This window comes from Aedes albopictus, chromosome 2 (genome assembly GCF_035046485.1).
Source record: "Aedes albopictus strain Foshan chromosome 2, AalbF5, whole genome shotgun sequence".
In the NCBI taxonomy this organism is placed as follows: domain Eukaryota; kingdom Metazoa; phylum Arthropoda; class Insecta; order Diptera; family Culicidae; genus Aedes; species Aedes albopictus.
Window position 1 is genome coordinate 307,374,744 of NC_085137.1, and position 12,991 is coordinate 307,387,734.

A 12,991-nucleotide genomic window follows, 5' to 3' on the forward strand; every position below is an offset into this window, starting at 1 on the left:
ATCATAACATGTGTTCTTTCTTCGAAAAATGCCTCTAAATGACGTTTTTTGCCCTTCAAACATTCAATCATCGTAATTGCATTTCGTCCATTTTGGCCTCTAGTCGGAATAAAATCCTCTTCTAACCCACCCGATATTGTCAACGATCATACCATGTTGAAAACACCAGTTCTCGTCCGATCACTGAAGTTAAGCAACATCGGGCGCGATTAGTACTTAGATGGGTGACCGCTTGGGAACGTCGCGTGTCGTTGGCCTTTTTGCATTTTTTTTTATTGCGCCGGAGCTGAATTCGAACCCTGGACGGCATTTTGAATCAATCATTACATGTGCTCTTTCTTCGAAAAATGCCTCTAAATGACGTTTTTTGCCCTTCAAACATTCAATCATCGTAATTGCATTTCATCCATTTTGGCCTCTAGTCGGAATAAAATCCTCTTCTAACCCACCCGATATTGTCAACGATCATACCATGTTGAAAACACCAGTTCTCGTCCGATCACTGAAGTTAAGCAACATCGGGCGCGATTAGTACTTAGATGGGTGACCGCTTGGGAACGTCGCGTGTCGTTGGCCTTTTTGCATCTTTTTTTTTTATTGCGCCGGGGCTGGATTCGAACCCAGGACGGCATTTTGAATCAATCATCACATGTGCTCTTTCTTCGAAAAATGCCTCTAAATGACGTTTTTTGCCCTTCAAACATTTAATCATCGTAATTGCATTTCGTCCATTTTGGCCTCTAGTCGGAACAAAATCCTCTTCTGACCCACCCGACATTGTCAACGATCATACCATGTTGAAAACACCAGTTCTCGTCCGATCACTGAAGTTAAGCAACATCGGGCGCGATTAGTACTTAGATGGGTGACCGCTTGGGAACGTCGCGTGTCGTTGGCCTTTTTGCATCTTTTTTTTTTTATTGCGCCGGAGCTGGATTCGAACCCAGGACGGTATTTTGAATCAATCATTACATGTGCTCTTTCTTCGAAAAATGCCTCTAAATGACGTTTTTTGCCCTTCAAACATTCAATCATCGTAATTGCATTTCGTCCATTTTGGCCTCCAGTCGGAACAAAATCCTCTTCTAACCCAACCGACATTGTCAACGATCATACCATGTTGAAAACACCAGTTCTCGTCCGATCACTGAAGTTAAGCAACATCGGGCGCGATTAGTACTTAGATGGGTGACCGCTTGGGAACGTCGCGTGTCGTTGGCCTTTTTGCATTTTTTTTATTGCGCCGGGGCTGGATTCGAACCCAGGACGGTATTTTGAATCAATCATTACATGTGCTCTTTCTTCGAAAAATGCCTCTAAATGACGTTTTTTGCCATTCAAACATTCAATCACCGTAATTACATATTGCCCATTTTGGCCTCTAGTCGGAATAAAATCCTCTTCTAACCCACCCGACATTGTCAACGATCATACCATGTTGAAAACACCAGTTCTCGTCCGATCACTGAAGTTAAGCAACATCGGGCGCGATTAGTACTTAGATAGGTGACCGCTTGGGAACGTCGCGTGTCGTTGGCCTTTTTGCATTTTTTTTATTGCGCCGGGGCTGGATTCGAACCCAGGACGGTATTTTGAATCAATCATTACATGTGCTCTTTCTTCGAAAAATGCCTCTAAATGACGTTTTTTGCCCTTCAAACATTCAATCATCGTAATTGCATTTCGTCCATTTTGGCCTCCAGTCGGAACAAAATCCTCTTCTAACCCACCCGACATTGTCAACGATCATACCATGTTGAAAACACCAGTTCTCGTCCGATCACTGAAGTTAAGCAACATCGGGCGCGATTAGTACTTAGATGGGTGACCGCTTGGGAACGTCGCGTGTCGTTGGCCTTTTTGCATCTTTTTTTTTTATTGCGCCGGAGCTGGATTCGAACCCAGGACGGTATTTTGAATCAATCATTACATGTGCTCTTTCTTCGAAAAATGCCTCTAAATGACGTTTTTTGCCCTTCAAACATTCAATCATCGTAATTGCATTTCGTCCATTTTGGCCTCCAGTCGGAACAAAATCCTCTTCTAACCCAACCGACATTGTCAACGATCATACCATGTTGAAAACACCAGTTCTCGTCCGATCACTGAAGTTAAGCAACATCGGGCGCGATTAGTACTTAGATGGGTGACCGCTTGGGAACGTCGCGTGTCGTTGGCCTTTTTGCATTTTTTTTATTGCGCCGGGGCTGGATTCGAACCCAGGACGGTATTTTGAATCAATCATCACATGTGCTCTTTCTTCGAAAAATGCCTCTAAATGACGTTTTTTGCCATTCAAACATTCAATCACCGTAATTACATATTGCCCATTTTGGCCTCTAGTCGGAATAAAATCCTCTTCTAACCCACCCGACATTGTCAACGATCATACCATGTTGAAAACACCAGTTCTCGTCCGATCACTGAAGTTAAGCAACATCGGGCGCGATTAGTACTTAGATGGGTGACCGCTTGGGAACGTCGCGTGTCGTTGGCCTTTTTGCATTTTTTTTTTTATTGCGCCGGGGCTGGATTCGAACCCAGGACGGTATTTTGAATCAATCATTACATGTGCTCTTTCTTCGAAAAATGCCTCTAAATGACGTTTTTTGCCCTTCAAACATTCAATCATCTTTTTTGCCCATTTTGGCTTCTAGTCAGAATAAAATCCTCTTCTAACTCACCCGACATTGTCAACGATCATACCATGTTGAAAACACCAGTTCTCGTCCGATCACTGAAGTTAAGCAACATCGGGCGCGATTAGTACTTAGATGGGTGACCGCTTGGGAACGTCGCGTGTCGTTGGCCTTTTTGCATTTTTTTTTATTGCGCCGGGGCTGGATTCGAACCCAGGACGGTATTTTGAATCAATCATTACATGTGCTCTTTCTTCGAAAAATGCCTCTAAATGACGTTTTTTGCCCTTCAAACATTCAATCATCTTTTTTGCCCATTTTGGCTTCTAGTCGGAATAAAATCCTCTTCTAACTCACCCGACATTGTCAACGATCATACCATGTTGAAAACACCAGTTCTCGTCCGATCACTGAAGTTAAGCAACATCGGGCGCGATTAGTACTTAGATGGGTGACCGCTTGGGAACGTCGCGTGTCGTTGGCCTTTTTGCATTTTTTTTATTGCGCCGGGGCTGGATTCGAACTCAGGACGGCATTTTGAATCAATCATTACCTGTGCTCTATCTTCGAAAAATGCCTCTAAATGACGTTTTTTGTTCCCGATACTCACTCAATGCAGGAATGGAAATCTAAGAAGTTAGAAATAGTGAACTTGCGTCATTGTTTCGAAATTAAATAACACCTCCATTTCAAGATTGAGTTTAAATAAGGGCGAAAGTAACATGATCGATTTCTCTTCATCGACTCTCTCTTCTTCAAATTAAAGTGACAAGATGATGAGAAATCGATCATGTTACTTTCGCCCTTATTTAGACTCAATCTAGATTTAAAGTGCGAATTGTAAATTCCCTTCCCACAAAAAACGTGTTCATAGAGGTCGAAATCTAATAAACTATTCTTTCAATTTATGAATTTCTTTCATAATAATTATGCGGCAGTACTATTTGTTACAAAAATCTTTATTTTTAAAAGTCTTCTTTTTCTAATCTACAATTTTTAACACTAATTTCATCTCTTTATTGTACAGCGTATGAGTATATCTCCAAGTAACCTACTAAATTATATCATTTTGAGACTTGAATCTCCTTCAGTGTTATTGCACAGTTTCCGGCCATTACCTCAGCGTGGTAAGGCATCTTAGAAATGTCTATAAATACTACAAGCACTATGGCTATTGCTATCGTTGGCACCATGAATATCAGCTTACAGTTCTTCCACTAGAAAGGTGTTGTTATTGTTGTTACTCGTGAATTGTTATTGAAGAGGAAAAATGCTTAGAACATAAAAGAACCTAAATAACAGAAATTAAATGATTAGAATAACTCATTTGGTCGCTTTCGATACGGGACATATACAATGAAATACAACAGTAAAACTAACTTAGGTGACAAACTTAAATAACACGAATGAAAAATAAATGCAAGACTAGAACGTTCTCGTCCTTTTTGATGAACAAAAGCTAAAACTAAAAACTTGAGAGCGAATAACTTAAAATTAAACTACGCGGATAGTGGTGAAACAAAAAGCACTGAAACGTTGCAATTTGTACAAAAAACTATAAATAAAGGATAATCGTTTCCGAAATGCTTTTCGTTTGAGAGTATTGTATCTTTGGTTTAGCTGTAATTATTGCATCTTTGGAGGTTGGCACCATACCTTTCAAGATTATTTACACTGCCGTCAAGACGAAGGAAAACCTACGCATTCGGTATACTGGCACACGAGCTTACACGTAATGGCACTTTGCTATACCAATTCTTACAATCTACAAATTGCTAAATGCTATTACTTCAAAAATCCTAGACGGATGTACGAGTAGAGCGGATTTGATGTACAATTTTCTGGAGGCACGAGTTTTCGACACAAGAGCAATACTATCATCAAAACTTATGAGAAAATGCTTCGCGGTGACAGAATTCACTCATTTTTGAGCTAAAGTGCAAAGCTAGCGCTGGCCTTAATGTAAAAATCTCATCAGGCTAAAGCCTTCAGTACACGCTTTGCTAAGTGTGCAAATTTTTCTGCACGCATAATCCTAGACAATGCTAAGAATATTTTACGGCTCAAATTGACTGGATTTAGCACTTAGCCCAGCGCTAGCGCTGAATATGCAGTTCACTCATTTTTTTGCTATTCCAGTTTAGATCAGATTTGTGTGAATCTTGCTTAGTTTAGAGTAACTTTTTCTTAGCGTGTAGTGAAAAAAATGTTGATGCACATAGTTCGCCGCAGATCGGTTCTACTCCATTTGGCATAACGCCGGTTGACATAGTGCCAATTGGCATAACGCAATCTGACATAATATCCAATTGACATAATGCCGTAAGGAATAATACTAAGAACCACCGATTTTAAAACAAGGAACAAATGCCAAATGGCTTTATGCAAAATGAAGTAGCGCCCAGCAGAGCATTTTGATGTTTGAAGTGCAGTGTCCAGTCTGCCAATACTGCCTAGACATAGACAGCTTCTTGCTACCATTTCTGTTATGTATACATGGGGCAGTAACAGAAATACAAAAGTTGTAAATCTCTGCCCACTTGAAAGATTTATTCTAAAAACTACCCTACAAAATTGTTACGCACTGATTGCGTAGTTTTTTGGATATTCATAGCAGGTGCTACTGCTACTTCTACTGCTGTTACTGCTATCACTTCGATCACGCTCCAAATTCGTCTGGCCAGTTTCACGAGTATCCATCGCTGGAGATTCTCGTCGATGAGCCAGGTAATATCCCGCTTCGTGGTTACTGCTGGCCGTCGTTCGAATGACGCTGATTCGATTGTCCATGGCCGCTTTCAGCTGGGCCGACTTTTTGCAGTTGTCCTCCAACACTTCCCTTATCTTGGCCCGCACAGCTTCCTTCTTCACCTGCTGTTCTGTCTGCCGGGCCAAATCCAAGGGGCTGATGATCTGCTGCGGGGATGGATGGAACTTTCCGTAGCCGGTTGGGTATCCGCCTTCGTACCCACTGGACTTCTCCACTTTCCTGCGCACTTTGGTGTGACCTTGCTTGCTGGAAGGGTGCTTACCAGGTTTGTTCTTCATGCAGGACGAATCTTCGTGTTTGTACAGGTAGGACTTGAGGGCGAAGGCCTTACCGCAGCGGGAGCACGAGTGCGGTTTCGTATTCGAGTGGGTTTGGACGTGTGCCCGGAGATTCGATTTGTCGGCGAAGGCCTTCTGGCAGACACTGCATTTGAAAGGTTTTTCACCTGTTGAGGAAGAGAGAGAGATAAAAAATAAAGAAATGGTAAGCAAAACTGGGTGTTTAGTCATAGTTTTGGACTATGAGTAGAATGTTTATTTTTAACAAAATGATAAAATGAAAAATAACACTTCTTTCCTTTTGTTACACGTCTAGTAGGGTGAGCTATTCTTTATTACACCAACTAACCTAACCTCAAAATGATTGACAAATCTCACTTGACAAATTTTGACAAGTGTGACACGAGCATGAAAAGGATGACAACAAGGTCGGTAAAGTTATATCTGCGGTTATATATATACATTGGCGTAGCTAGCTTTTTCTTTTATCTCGCTCACTCTCCTAAACAAACACGAGAAAGAGAAGGATGAAAGAGGGGGCACAGACTTCCTCTTGCATCCCGCTCTTTCGCATGCTTGTTTAGGAGAGTGAGTGAGATAAAAGAAAAAGCTAGCTACGCCAATGTATATATAGTTTTGTCGTTTTGTTCTCTTCGTACATGTATGTGATCTGGAGTACCTCCTGGGATTTCATCCCGGAGATTCTTCCAACAGATTCTTCCAACATTTATCGATTCCTTCAGGAATTTCTTCTAGGGATTTCTTCTAGAGAGTTTTTCGATATTTCTCTTGGATTTCTTCGTGGGATTTCGCCCGTAGTTTCTACCGGGATCTCACTAAGAGATTTTCGGAGTTCATATTCAAGGATCCCTAATATTTCCTCCTGAAATTACTCACAGAAGTTTTTCCGAAATTTCCTATTTTTCTCAGGACTTCTGCTGAAACTCTTCTCGAGATGTTTCCAATAAGTCTTCTAGCCAGATTTCTCCTGGATCCTTCCGATATTTCTCCGGGAATTTCTTACAAGGAATTTCATAAGTTACTCCAGGAGACATTCTGAAGAAAATCTTCTGGAACAATCCCTACAAGAACTCCGAACGCAACTATTACATTGATTCCCAAAAGGAGCATCCAAAATTCTGGGAATAATCCCGAGAAAATCTGTAAAAAAATCTCAGGTGGACCACTGTAAGAATGCCGGTAAACAACTACGAAGAAAAAAATATTAAAAACTCTGAAAGAAACCACAGGAAGAACTCCATGAGAAATGTAAGAAATCGCTGCAGAAATCCAGAAGGTGCTCCGAAGAACAAAAAATCATAGGAGAAAGTCCCGGGACACCAAAAAACTCTAAGAGCTATCCGAGGACCAATACCGGAAGGAATTTCCTGAGAGAAGCCCCGGGAAAAACTCCGAGAGAAATCTCTGGTAAACCTCTGAAACAAATCCCGCAAAAACGTTTAGGAAACTTCCCTGATGAAACTCCTGTAGGGTTCCAAAGAGCAACTCTAGAAGAAAGCTCTCGCAGGAATTTCGTGAAAAATTCCCTCCTTGAGAAATGCTTGGAAGAGCTCTACTGGAAATCCCAGGAATAACTCCTCAAGCAACTCTGGGAGAAATATCTCTTGGGAAAGTCCTGGGGAAAATTTTCAAGTGGAACCCCGAAAGAAACTCCGCTACACCTATTGCGATATATTCTTGGAGAAAATCTTGTGGAGAGCACGGGAATAATCCCGGGTAAAAAACCCACGAAAATGTCTGAGTACGCAGGAGGCATCCTACGAAGGAACCCTGGGAGCAATACCGGAAACAATTCTAGCAAGAAAATCTGTAGGATCCCCATGAACAACTCCAGGAGAAATCGATCGGAACTAAGGAATCCTGGAAAATTACCAGGCTAAATTAAGGAAAAAAAAACTCTGAGAGACATTCGAACACCAACACCAATTTTCTGAGAAAAGTCTCTGGACAAACTCTAGAGATAATCCCAGGAATAACTTCTGTAGCTCAAAACCAACAAAGCAGCTGGTAACCGAAGCAGCTGGGAAACCTAATAGCTACCGGAGGAGTGGAAGGAAGGAGTAATCTGCCCCATTCACAAGAAACGCGACCATTTGGAATGTGAGTACTTCAGGGCTATCACTATTTTGAATGCTGCCTACAAAGTGCTATCCCAGATCATCTTCCGTCGTCTTTCACCTAAAACGAATGAGTTCGTGGGAAGTTATCAAGCTGGCGTCATCGACGGCCGGTCGACAACGGACCAGATCTTCACCGTACAGCAAATCCTCCAGAAATGCCGTGAATACCAGGTCCTAACGCATCACCTATTCATCGATTTCAAAGCGGCATACTATAGTATCGACCGCGCAGAGCTATGGACAATCATGGACGAAAACGGCTTTCCTGGGAAGTTGACTAGACTGGTTAAAGCAACGATGGATGGTGTGCAAAACTGCGTAAGGGTTACGGGTGAACTATCCAGTTGATTCAAATCTCGCCGGGGACTGCGATAAGGTGATGGACTCTCATGCCTACTATTCAACATCGCTCTGGAAGGTGTGATGCGATGAGCCGGGCTCAACAGCCGGGGAACAATTTTCACAAAATCCGGTCAATTTGTGTGCTTTGCGGACGACATGGACATTATCGCCAGAACATTTGGAACGGTGGCAGAGCTGTACACCTGCCTGAAACGCGAAGCAGCAAAGGTCGGACTGGTACCAGTCAACCAGTGATCGTATAAGATGTTGAATAAGATGTTAAAGTGGATAGGCGATATGCGTACATTTTACATGCGCCTAAATGGAGGCATGCATGTATATGGCCTCCACTTAAAGAAAGACACGATGGAGTGAGCTTTTCGCTCTTTGAAGGAAGTACGACACTAGACAACGGACTAGCATGCACAATGCTACTGAACTGAACTTCTATGAACTTGAAAGTTCTGACAAAGTTCCGAGTAGCATCTTAAGCAGCTTTAAAGTTCCGCGAAGTTCAGATAAAGTTCCGAATGGAACTTTCTGGCTGCTTAAGAGGCTAACAATGAGCCTTGCCGGAACCCGGAACTAGTGACCGAAGTTCCAGCAAGGCTCATCGTTAGCCTCTTAAGCAGCCAGAAAGTTCCATTTGGAACTTTATCTGAACTTCGCGGAACTTGAAAGTGCATTTTATCATGGGAAGCGGAACTTTTGGTTACTTGGGGAAGGTTACCAAAGCCGGAAGGATACGATGGGCAGGGCATGTTGCAAGACACACGATGGGCGGATCAGGTGGAGCGTGACTTGGCGTGCATCGGGCGTGACCGAGGATGGAGAACGGCAGCCACGAGCCGTGTATTATGGAGTAATATTGTTGATTAGTTTTATCTTGAATTTGATGTAATACTAAATAAATTAATGAACTCCTGTAGAACTCCTAGTTGTAAATAATCCCTGGACTATCTCTCGGGGAAGTTCCAAGAGGAACTCCGGAAGAAATCGCGGAAAACTTTCAAGTGGAATCCCGAGAGAAACTCCGCGACAACATCTGCGATAAATCCTTACAGAAGCTCATGTGGAGATCTTGGGATAAATCCTGATAGAAATCCCACGAAAATGTTTGGGCAAAACGCAGGTGGAAATCCACGAGGAACATTGGAAGCAATACTGGAAAAACTCTGGACAGAAATTCTGTAGCATGCCCGCGAACAACTCATGGAAAAATCGGTAGGAAATGGGGAATTCTGAAAGATTCATATGGAAGAATCCTGGAAAGAACTGTACGGATCTCGGTAAAATGCTGGTTGGTATTTGTAACGTCTTTACGGAATCAGAAACTTCCAGTAAGAACCTTTAGCATTATTAGAAACATATTTGTTTTGATTGTTCTGACTGCATACTGTATCAAGAGCTCATGTTAAGATGAATCACGAGCTCGGCGAACCCATGATGCTGGTAAGAACGACAGCTTTCAAAATTAGTTAATCAAACAATTTTCTCTTGGCTTCAGAGAAATTTCCATAGTGATGGGATACTACGGAAAAGCGTAATAAAAAAAAACAAGTTTGTAATATCAATGTTGATGAACAGAACATTTTAGGAGTTGTCTCGTTGATATGTTTTATCATGGCAAAGTTAATGCGTATCGTATGCATATAGTACAGGTACATGTAGGTATGGATGTTATAAAGCTAAACTGAACTTACCTGTGTGCGTTCGGATGTGCCCTTGCAGCAGCCACGGCCGGGAGAAACATTTGCCACAAGTGGGACATTGGCAACCCTGGTTGTGTGTACGGACGTGCATCGAATAGGCCGGCATCGAGACGTAAACCTTGGAACAGTGCGGACATCGACGAGCCTTCTTGTCTTGCAGCGATCTACCAAATAATTGCACAGTTACACTAAATTTTTCACTTCTCGCGTTTAGTATCATACAGGCGTATCTACAATGATCGATTTCTCTTCGTCGATTTTCTCTTCGGATTATTCCGGAAAATACGACCAATATTCGGATGATCTCTCGGTGTATTTCGGCGAAGGGCGACTAGGACTAGCATCTTAAAGTACAAAAACAACCAAAAATAATTTGCAGGCCAAGCTATTAGCCGAAGAGAAAATCGATGAAGAGAAATCGATCATTGTAGATACGCCCGTATGATACTGAGCGCGAGACTTGAATAGCGATCGCGTAGCGATCGCGATCTATACTCACCGATGCGTTTGCCGATGTCGGGCCAGATTCGAAGACGTCGAATACTTCTTTCCGCATTCCGGACAACAGTGGACGTCGTCCGTTGATCCAACCTCATCGCCACTGCTAGCCGTGGTGCGTCCTTCGGCTTCCCTCAGTTCCCGATAGTCACGATCGTAGATCCCGTAATCCAGTGGCTCTGCGCCATGTCGCTGACCGGATTCTTCACCGTAGCTATAGCTACTGCCACTGTTCCACGACAACGTCCGCGACTTTTTCCGATCGAACACCTTATGCGAGTACGAATAGCTCGAGTCCTCGGACTCTTCCGAAGCGTACGAGCTCCTCCTATCCAGTAGATGTTCCTCCTCGGTCAGAGCACGACTGCTACTACCCGATCGAGGTGGACTGGCCTCAATGCCACGCTCCGCCGGCCTTATCGTTGAGGTGTAGTACGTAAGACTGCCTGATTCGTACGAATCATCACAATCGGCACGTCCATCGGCGTCCCTTGTCTTGCTGATCCGTTGTGCTTGTTGCAATTTCAGATTTCGATTGATCTCCCAGTTCGTTTTCCACTTCTTCTTTGTCGCCGAGCATGACTGTGTCGTTGGCGGGCGTTCTTTCTTGTGATCTGTAGGTGACAGCGATGACGAATCGTTGGGATAGCTTTTGCGACCGTCATCGTTATCGTCACCCAACTGGTTGTGATAAGAAAGTACGCACTGATAGTACTCGGCAGGGTGATAAGCAGCTGATTCATGCGGTAAGGTGTAGTACTTGACCGCGCCATACTGCTCCTGGTGGTGATAATGTTGTAGATGGTGGTGGTGGTGATGGTGGTACTGCTCCCCTGGTGAAACGTTGAGGGAAGTGCTCAATTTTCCGGCTGCTATCGATACCTCCGCCAGCTGGGTGAGATTGTAGAGCTCCTCTGGGACGCTGCTGCTTGGCATTTCCTGAACCATCTTGACTCGAATGGCAGCGACCCTGTTGTTGGCAGAGGCATGAAATATGAGAAAAGGCAATTAAAATCCACTAAAAACAGATTCGAATTATAGATCATGACGGAGGTTGTTCGCCTGTATGGGTGTGCGAGCGTACCAAGTCCCGGAACTACGCGAACGTAAACTAATAATTCCCCTCTGGAAAGCTTCCGAGTCGCCGTCGTTCTACTCGGCAATTGCCGTATTTACGCCCTTCTCATTTGGATATTGCTTTTAGAGGTGAAAATCATCAAAGGAAATTTATTGCTTTCATATGGCAGTCGGTGGTGCTGCTTTGCGTTCGTTTTGGGACGGCAGTATCTACCATTTATTAGACGCTGACTACCGGTTCATTATATTTATAGACTTCTCCAAAGCCAACCACTCGATTAGGTGTGACCCGAGAGATAGGCAAAGAAAAAGTTAGTACAAATTGTCATTTAATTCTGATATCTTCGTAGTCGGGACGAGCATTGGAATAGGAACGTGTAAATTAATCGGACTCAACTATAGGGTAAAACTTTTTTTTTCACAAGTCCAACTGCGACTATTTGAGACCATATTTTGGCTTTTGGTAGTTGCATAAGTGGCATAGGTTTATTAACCTACAAACTAATACATACCACCCATATTTGCAGCAGCCAACATTTCTTTTCAGTTCTCATCCTGTCTATCCTCAAAATCATTTCCGTTTCAATCACTTACAGGAGTAGACAAAATGTTTTCTCATGCAATATCTCATAAAAAAAATCAATTCATTCTGCGTAGTTAATGAACAGCGACTTATTTCGGTAAAAGTATGGATTATCAAAGTTCAGTAAAATTTAACTGAAATTTCTTAACAGTTCAAAGAAGATACAATACAGCTTACCAAAAGTTCAGTATTTTTGGCTGAACTACGATAATTAAAAGAATACCACACAGATTGTCGAACTGTTGAATGGTTTTGATCAGACCTTTACAACAACGAATTGATTTGAATCACATCCAAAAAGGCTTCAGGTGGCTGACGCATAAAATCGCATTCATCTCAAAACCCGACAAAGCAAATTCCTAGACAGTTCCCCAACTTGAAAAAAAAAAACTCTCATCTAATCTCCCCTACAATGTCAATCATTTTATTAAAATACTTCCGTTTCTGTTTTTTATCACATCCTCCTCCACGGAAGCTAGCGCAGACCGAAAATAAAAAACCACCGTGATAATAAAAATACCATAAGTCATCGCACTCGTGCGCATCTTGGAATCACGATCCGACACGGACAAGAAGATCCGCCCGACCCCTTTTCCACGGAAAATTGACTTTGTTTAGATTACACACCGTCAGAGCACTTTGGGTGTTCCGTTCCGATCTGCTCTATCCCGCCCCCTTCTCCTCTTCCTCCAGATAGCTGAAAATGAGTGGTTTGTTGTTTAGTTGTTCTTTCTACTATACCAAATTCTATACGCATCTCCCCTATCTTCCATTCTTATACCATACCACCAACAGCCAGAGACACGTTGTATGATTGTTGTTCGGTCAAAATCAAAATAAACAACGCTCTTGTTCTTTCAAGTTAGAGGAGAAATGGACATAAAGAACCATAATCTTAGATTTTGTTAAATAAATGATTATGATATAGGGTTTTTATCTAATTCCCGTCTA

At 42.6% G+C, this 12,991-nt stretch overlaps 1 protein-coding gene and 10 non-coding genes across 11 annotated transcripts in view; 10 read left to right on the plus strand and 1 right to left on the minus strand.

The window, feature by feature from the left end:
- Positions 1-138: 138 nt before the first annotated feature.
- Positions 139-257, plus strand: LOC115270571 (5S ribosomal RNA). The gene has a single exon (XR_003899331.1). It is a non-coding gene; the product is annotated as a 5S ribosomal RNA (ribosomal RNA).
- A 200-nt stretch (positions 258-457) lies between these two features.
- Positions 458-576, plus strand: LOC115270572 (5S ribosomal RNA). The gene has a single exon (XR_003899332.1). It is a non-coding gene; the product is annotated as a 5S ribosomal RNA (ribosomal RNA).
- Positions 577-779: 203 nt separating this feature from the next.
- Positions 780-898, plus strand: LOC115270573 (5S ribosomal RNA). The gene has a single exon (XR_003899333.1). It is a non-coding gene; the product is annotated as a 5S ribosomal RNA (ribosomal RNA).
- A 204-nt stretch (positions 899-1,102) lies between these two features.
- Positions 1,103-1,221, plus strand: LOC115270574 (5S ribosomal RNA). The gene has a single exon (XR_003899334.1). It is a non-coding gene; the product is annotated as a 5S ribosomal RNA (ribosomal RNA).
- A 199-nt stretch (positions 1,222-1,420) lies between these two features.
- LOC115270783 (5S ribosomal RNA) lies at positions 1,421-1,539 on the plus strand. Its single transcript, XR_003899542.1, has one exon. It is a non-coding gene; the product is annotated as a 5S ribosomal RNA (ribosomal RNA).
- A 199-nt stretch (positions 1,540-1,738) lies between these two features.
- LOC115270575 (5S ribosomal RNA) lies at positions 1,739-1,857 on the plus strand. The gene has a single exon (XR_003899335.1). It is a non-coding gene; the product is annotated as a 5S ribosomal RNA (ribosomal RNA).
- A 203-nt stretch (positions 1,858-2,060) lies between these two features.
- On the plus strand, positions 2,061-2,179 carry LOC115270576 (5S ribosomal RNA). The gene has a single exon (XR_003899336.1). It is a non-coding gene; the product is annotated as a 5S ribosomal RNA (ribosomal RNA).
- Positions 2,180-2,378: 199 nt separating this feature from the next.
- On the plus strand, positions 2,379-2,497 carry LOC115270577 (5S ribosomal RNA). The gene has a single exon (XR_003899337.1). It is a non-coding gene; the product is annotated as a 5S ribosomal RNA (ribosomal RNA).
- A 195-nt stretch (positions 2,498-2,692) lies between these two features.
- Positions 2,693-2,811, plus strand: LOC115270578 (5S ribosomal RNA). The gene has a single exon (XR_003899338.1). It is a non-coding gene; the product is annotated as a 5S ribosomal RNA (ribosomal RNA).
- A 193-nt stretch (positions 2,812-3,004) lies between these two features.
- LOC115270580 (5S ribosomal RNA) lies at positions 3,005-3,123 on the plus strand. Its single transcript, XR_003899340.1, has one exon. It is a non-coding gene; the product is annotated as a 5S ribosomal RNA (ribosomal RNA).
- A 459-nt stretch (positions 3,124-3,582) lies between these two features.
- LOC115270321 (zinc finger protein 28 homolog) overlaps positions 3,583-12,991 on the minus strand; it is a 58,053-nt gene continuing 48,644 nt past the window's right edge. The window contains exons 2-4 of the mRNA XM_029879776.2: positions 10,382-11,350; positions 9,874-10,046; positions 3,583-5,854 (exon numbers count right to left, since the gene is read on the minus strand). Of these exons, the coding sequence (XP_029735636.2) occupies positions 5,217-5,854; positions 9,874-10,046; positions 10,382-11,328 (1,758 nt within the window). The 5' untranslated portion in view covers positions 11,329-11,350 and the 3' untranslated portion in view covers positions 3,583-5,216. The remainder of the gene's footprint in view (positions 5,855-9,873; positions 10,047-10,381; positions 11,351-12,991) is intronic.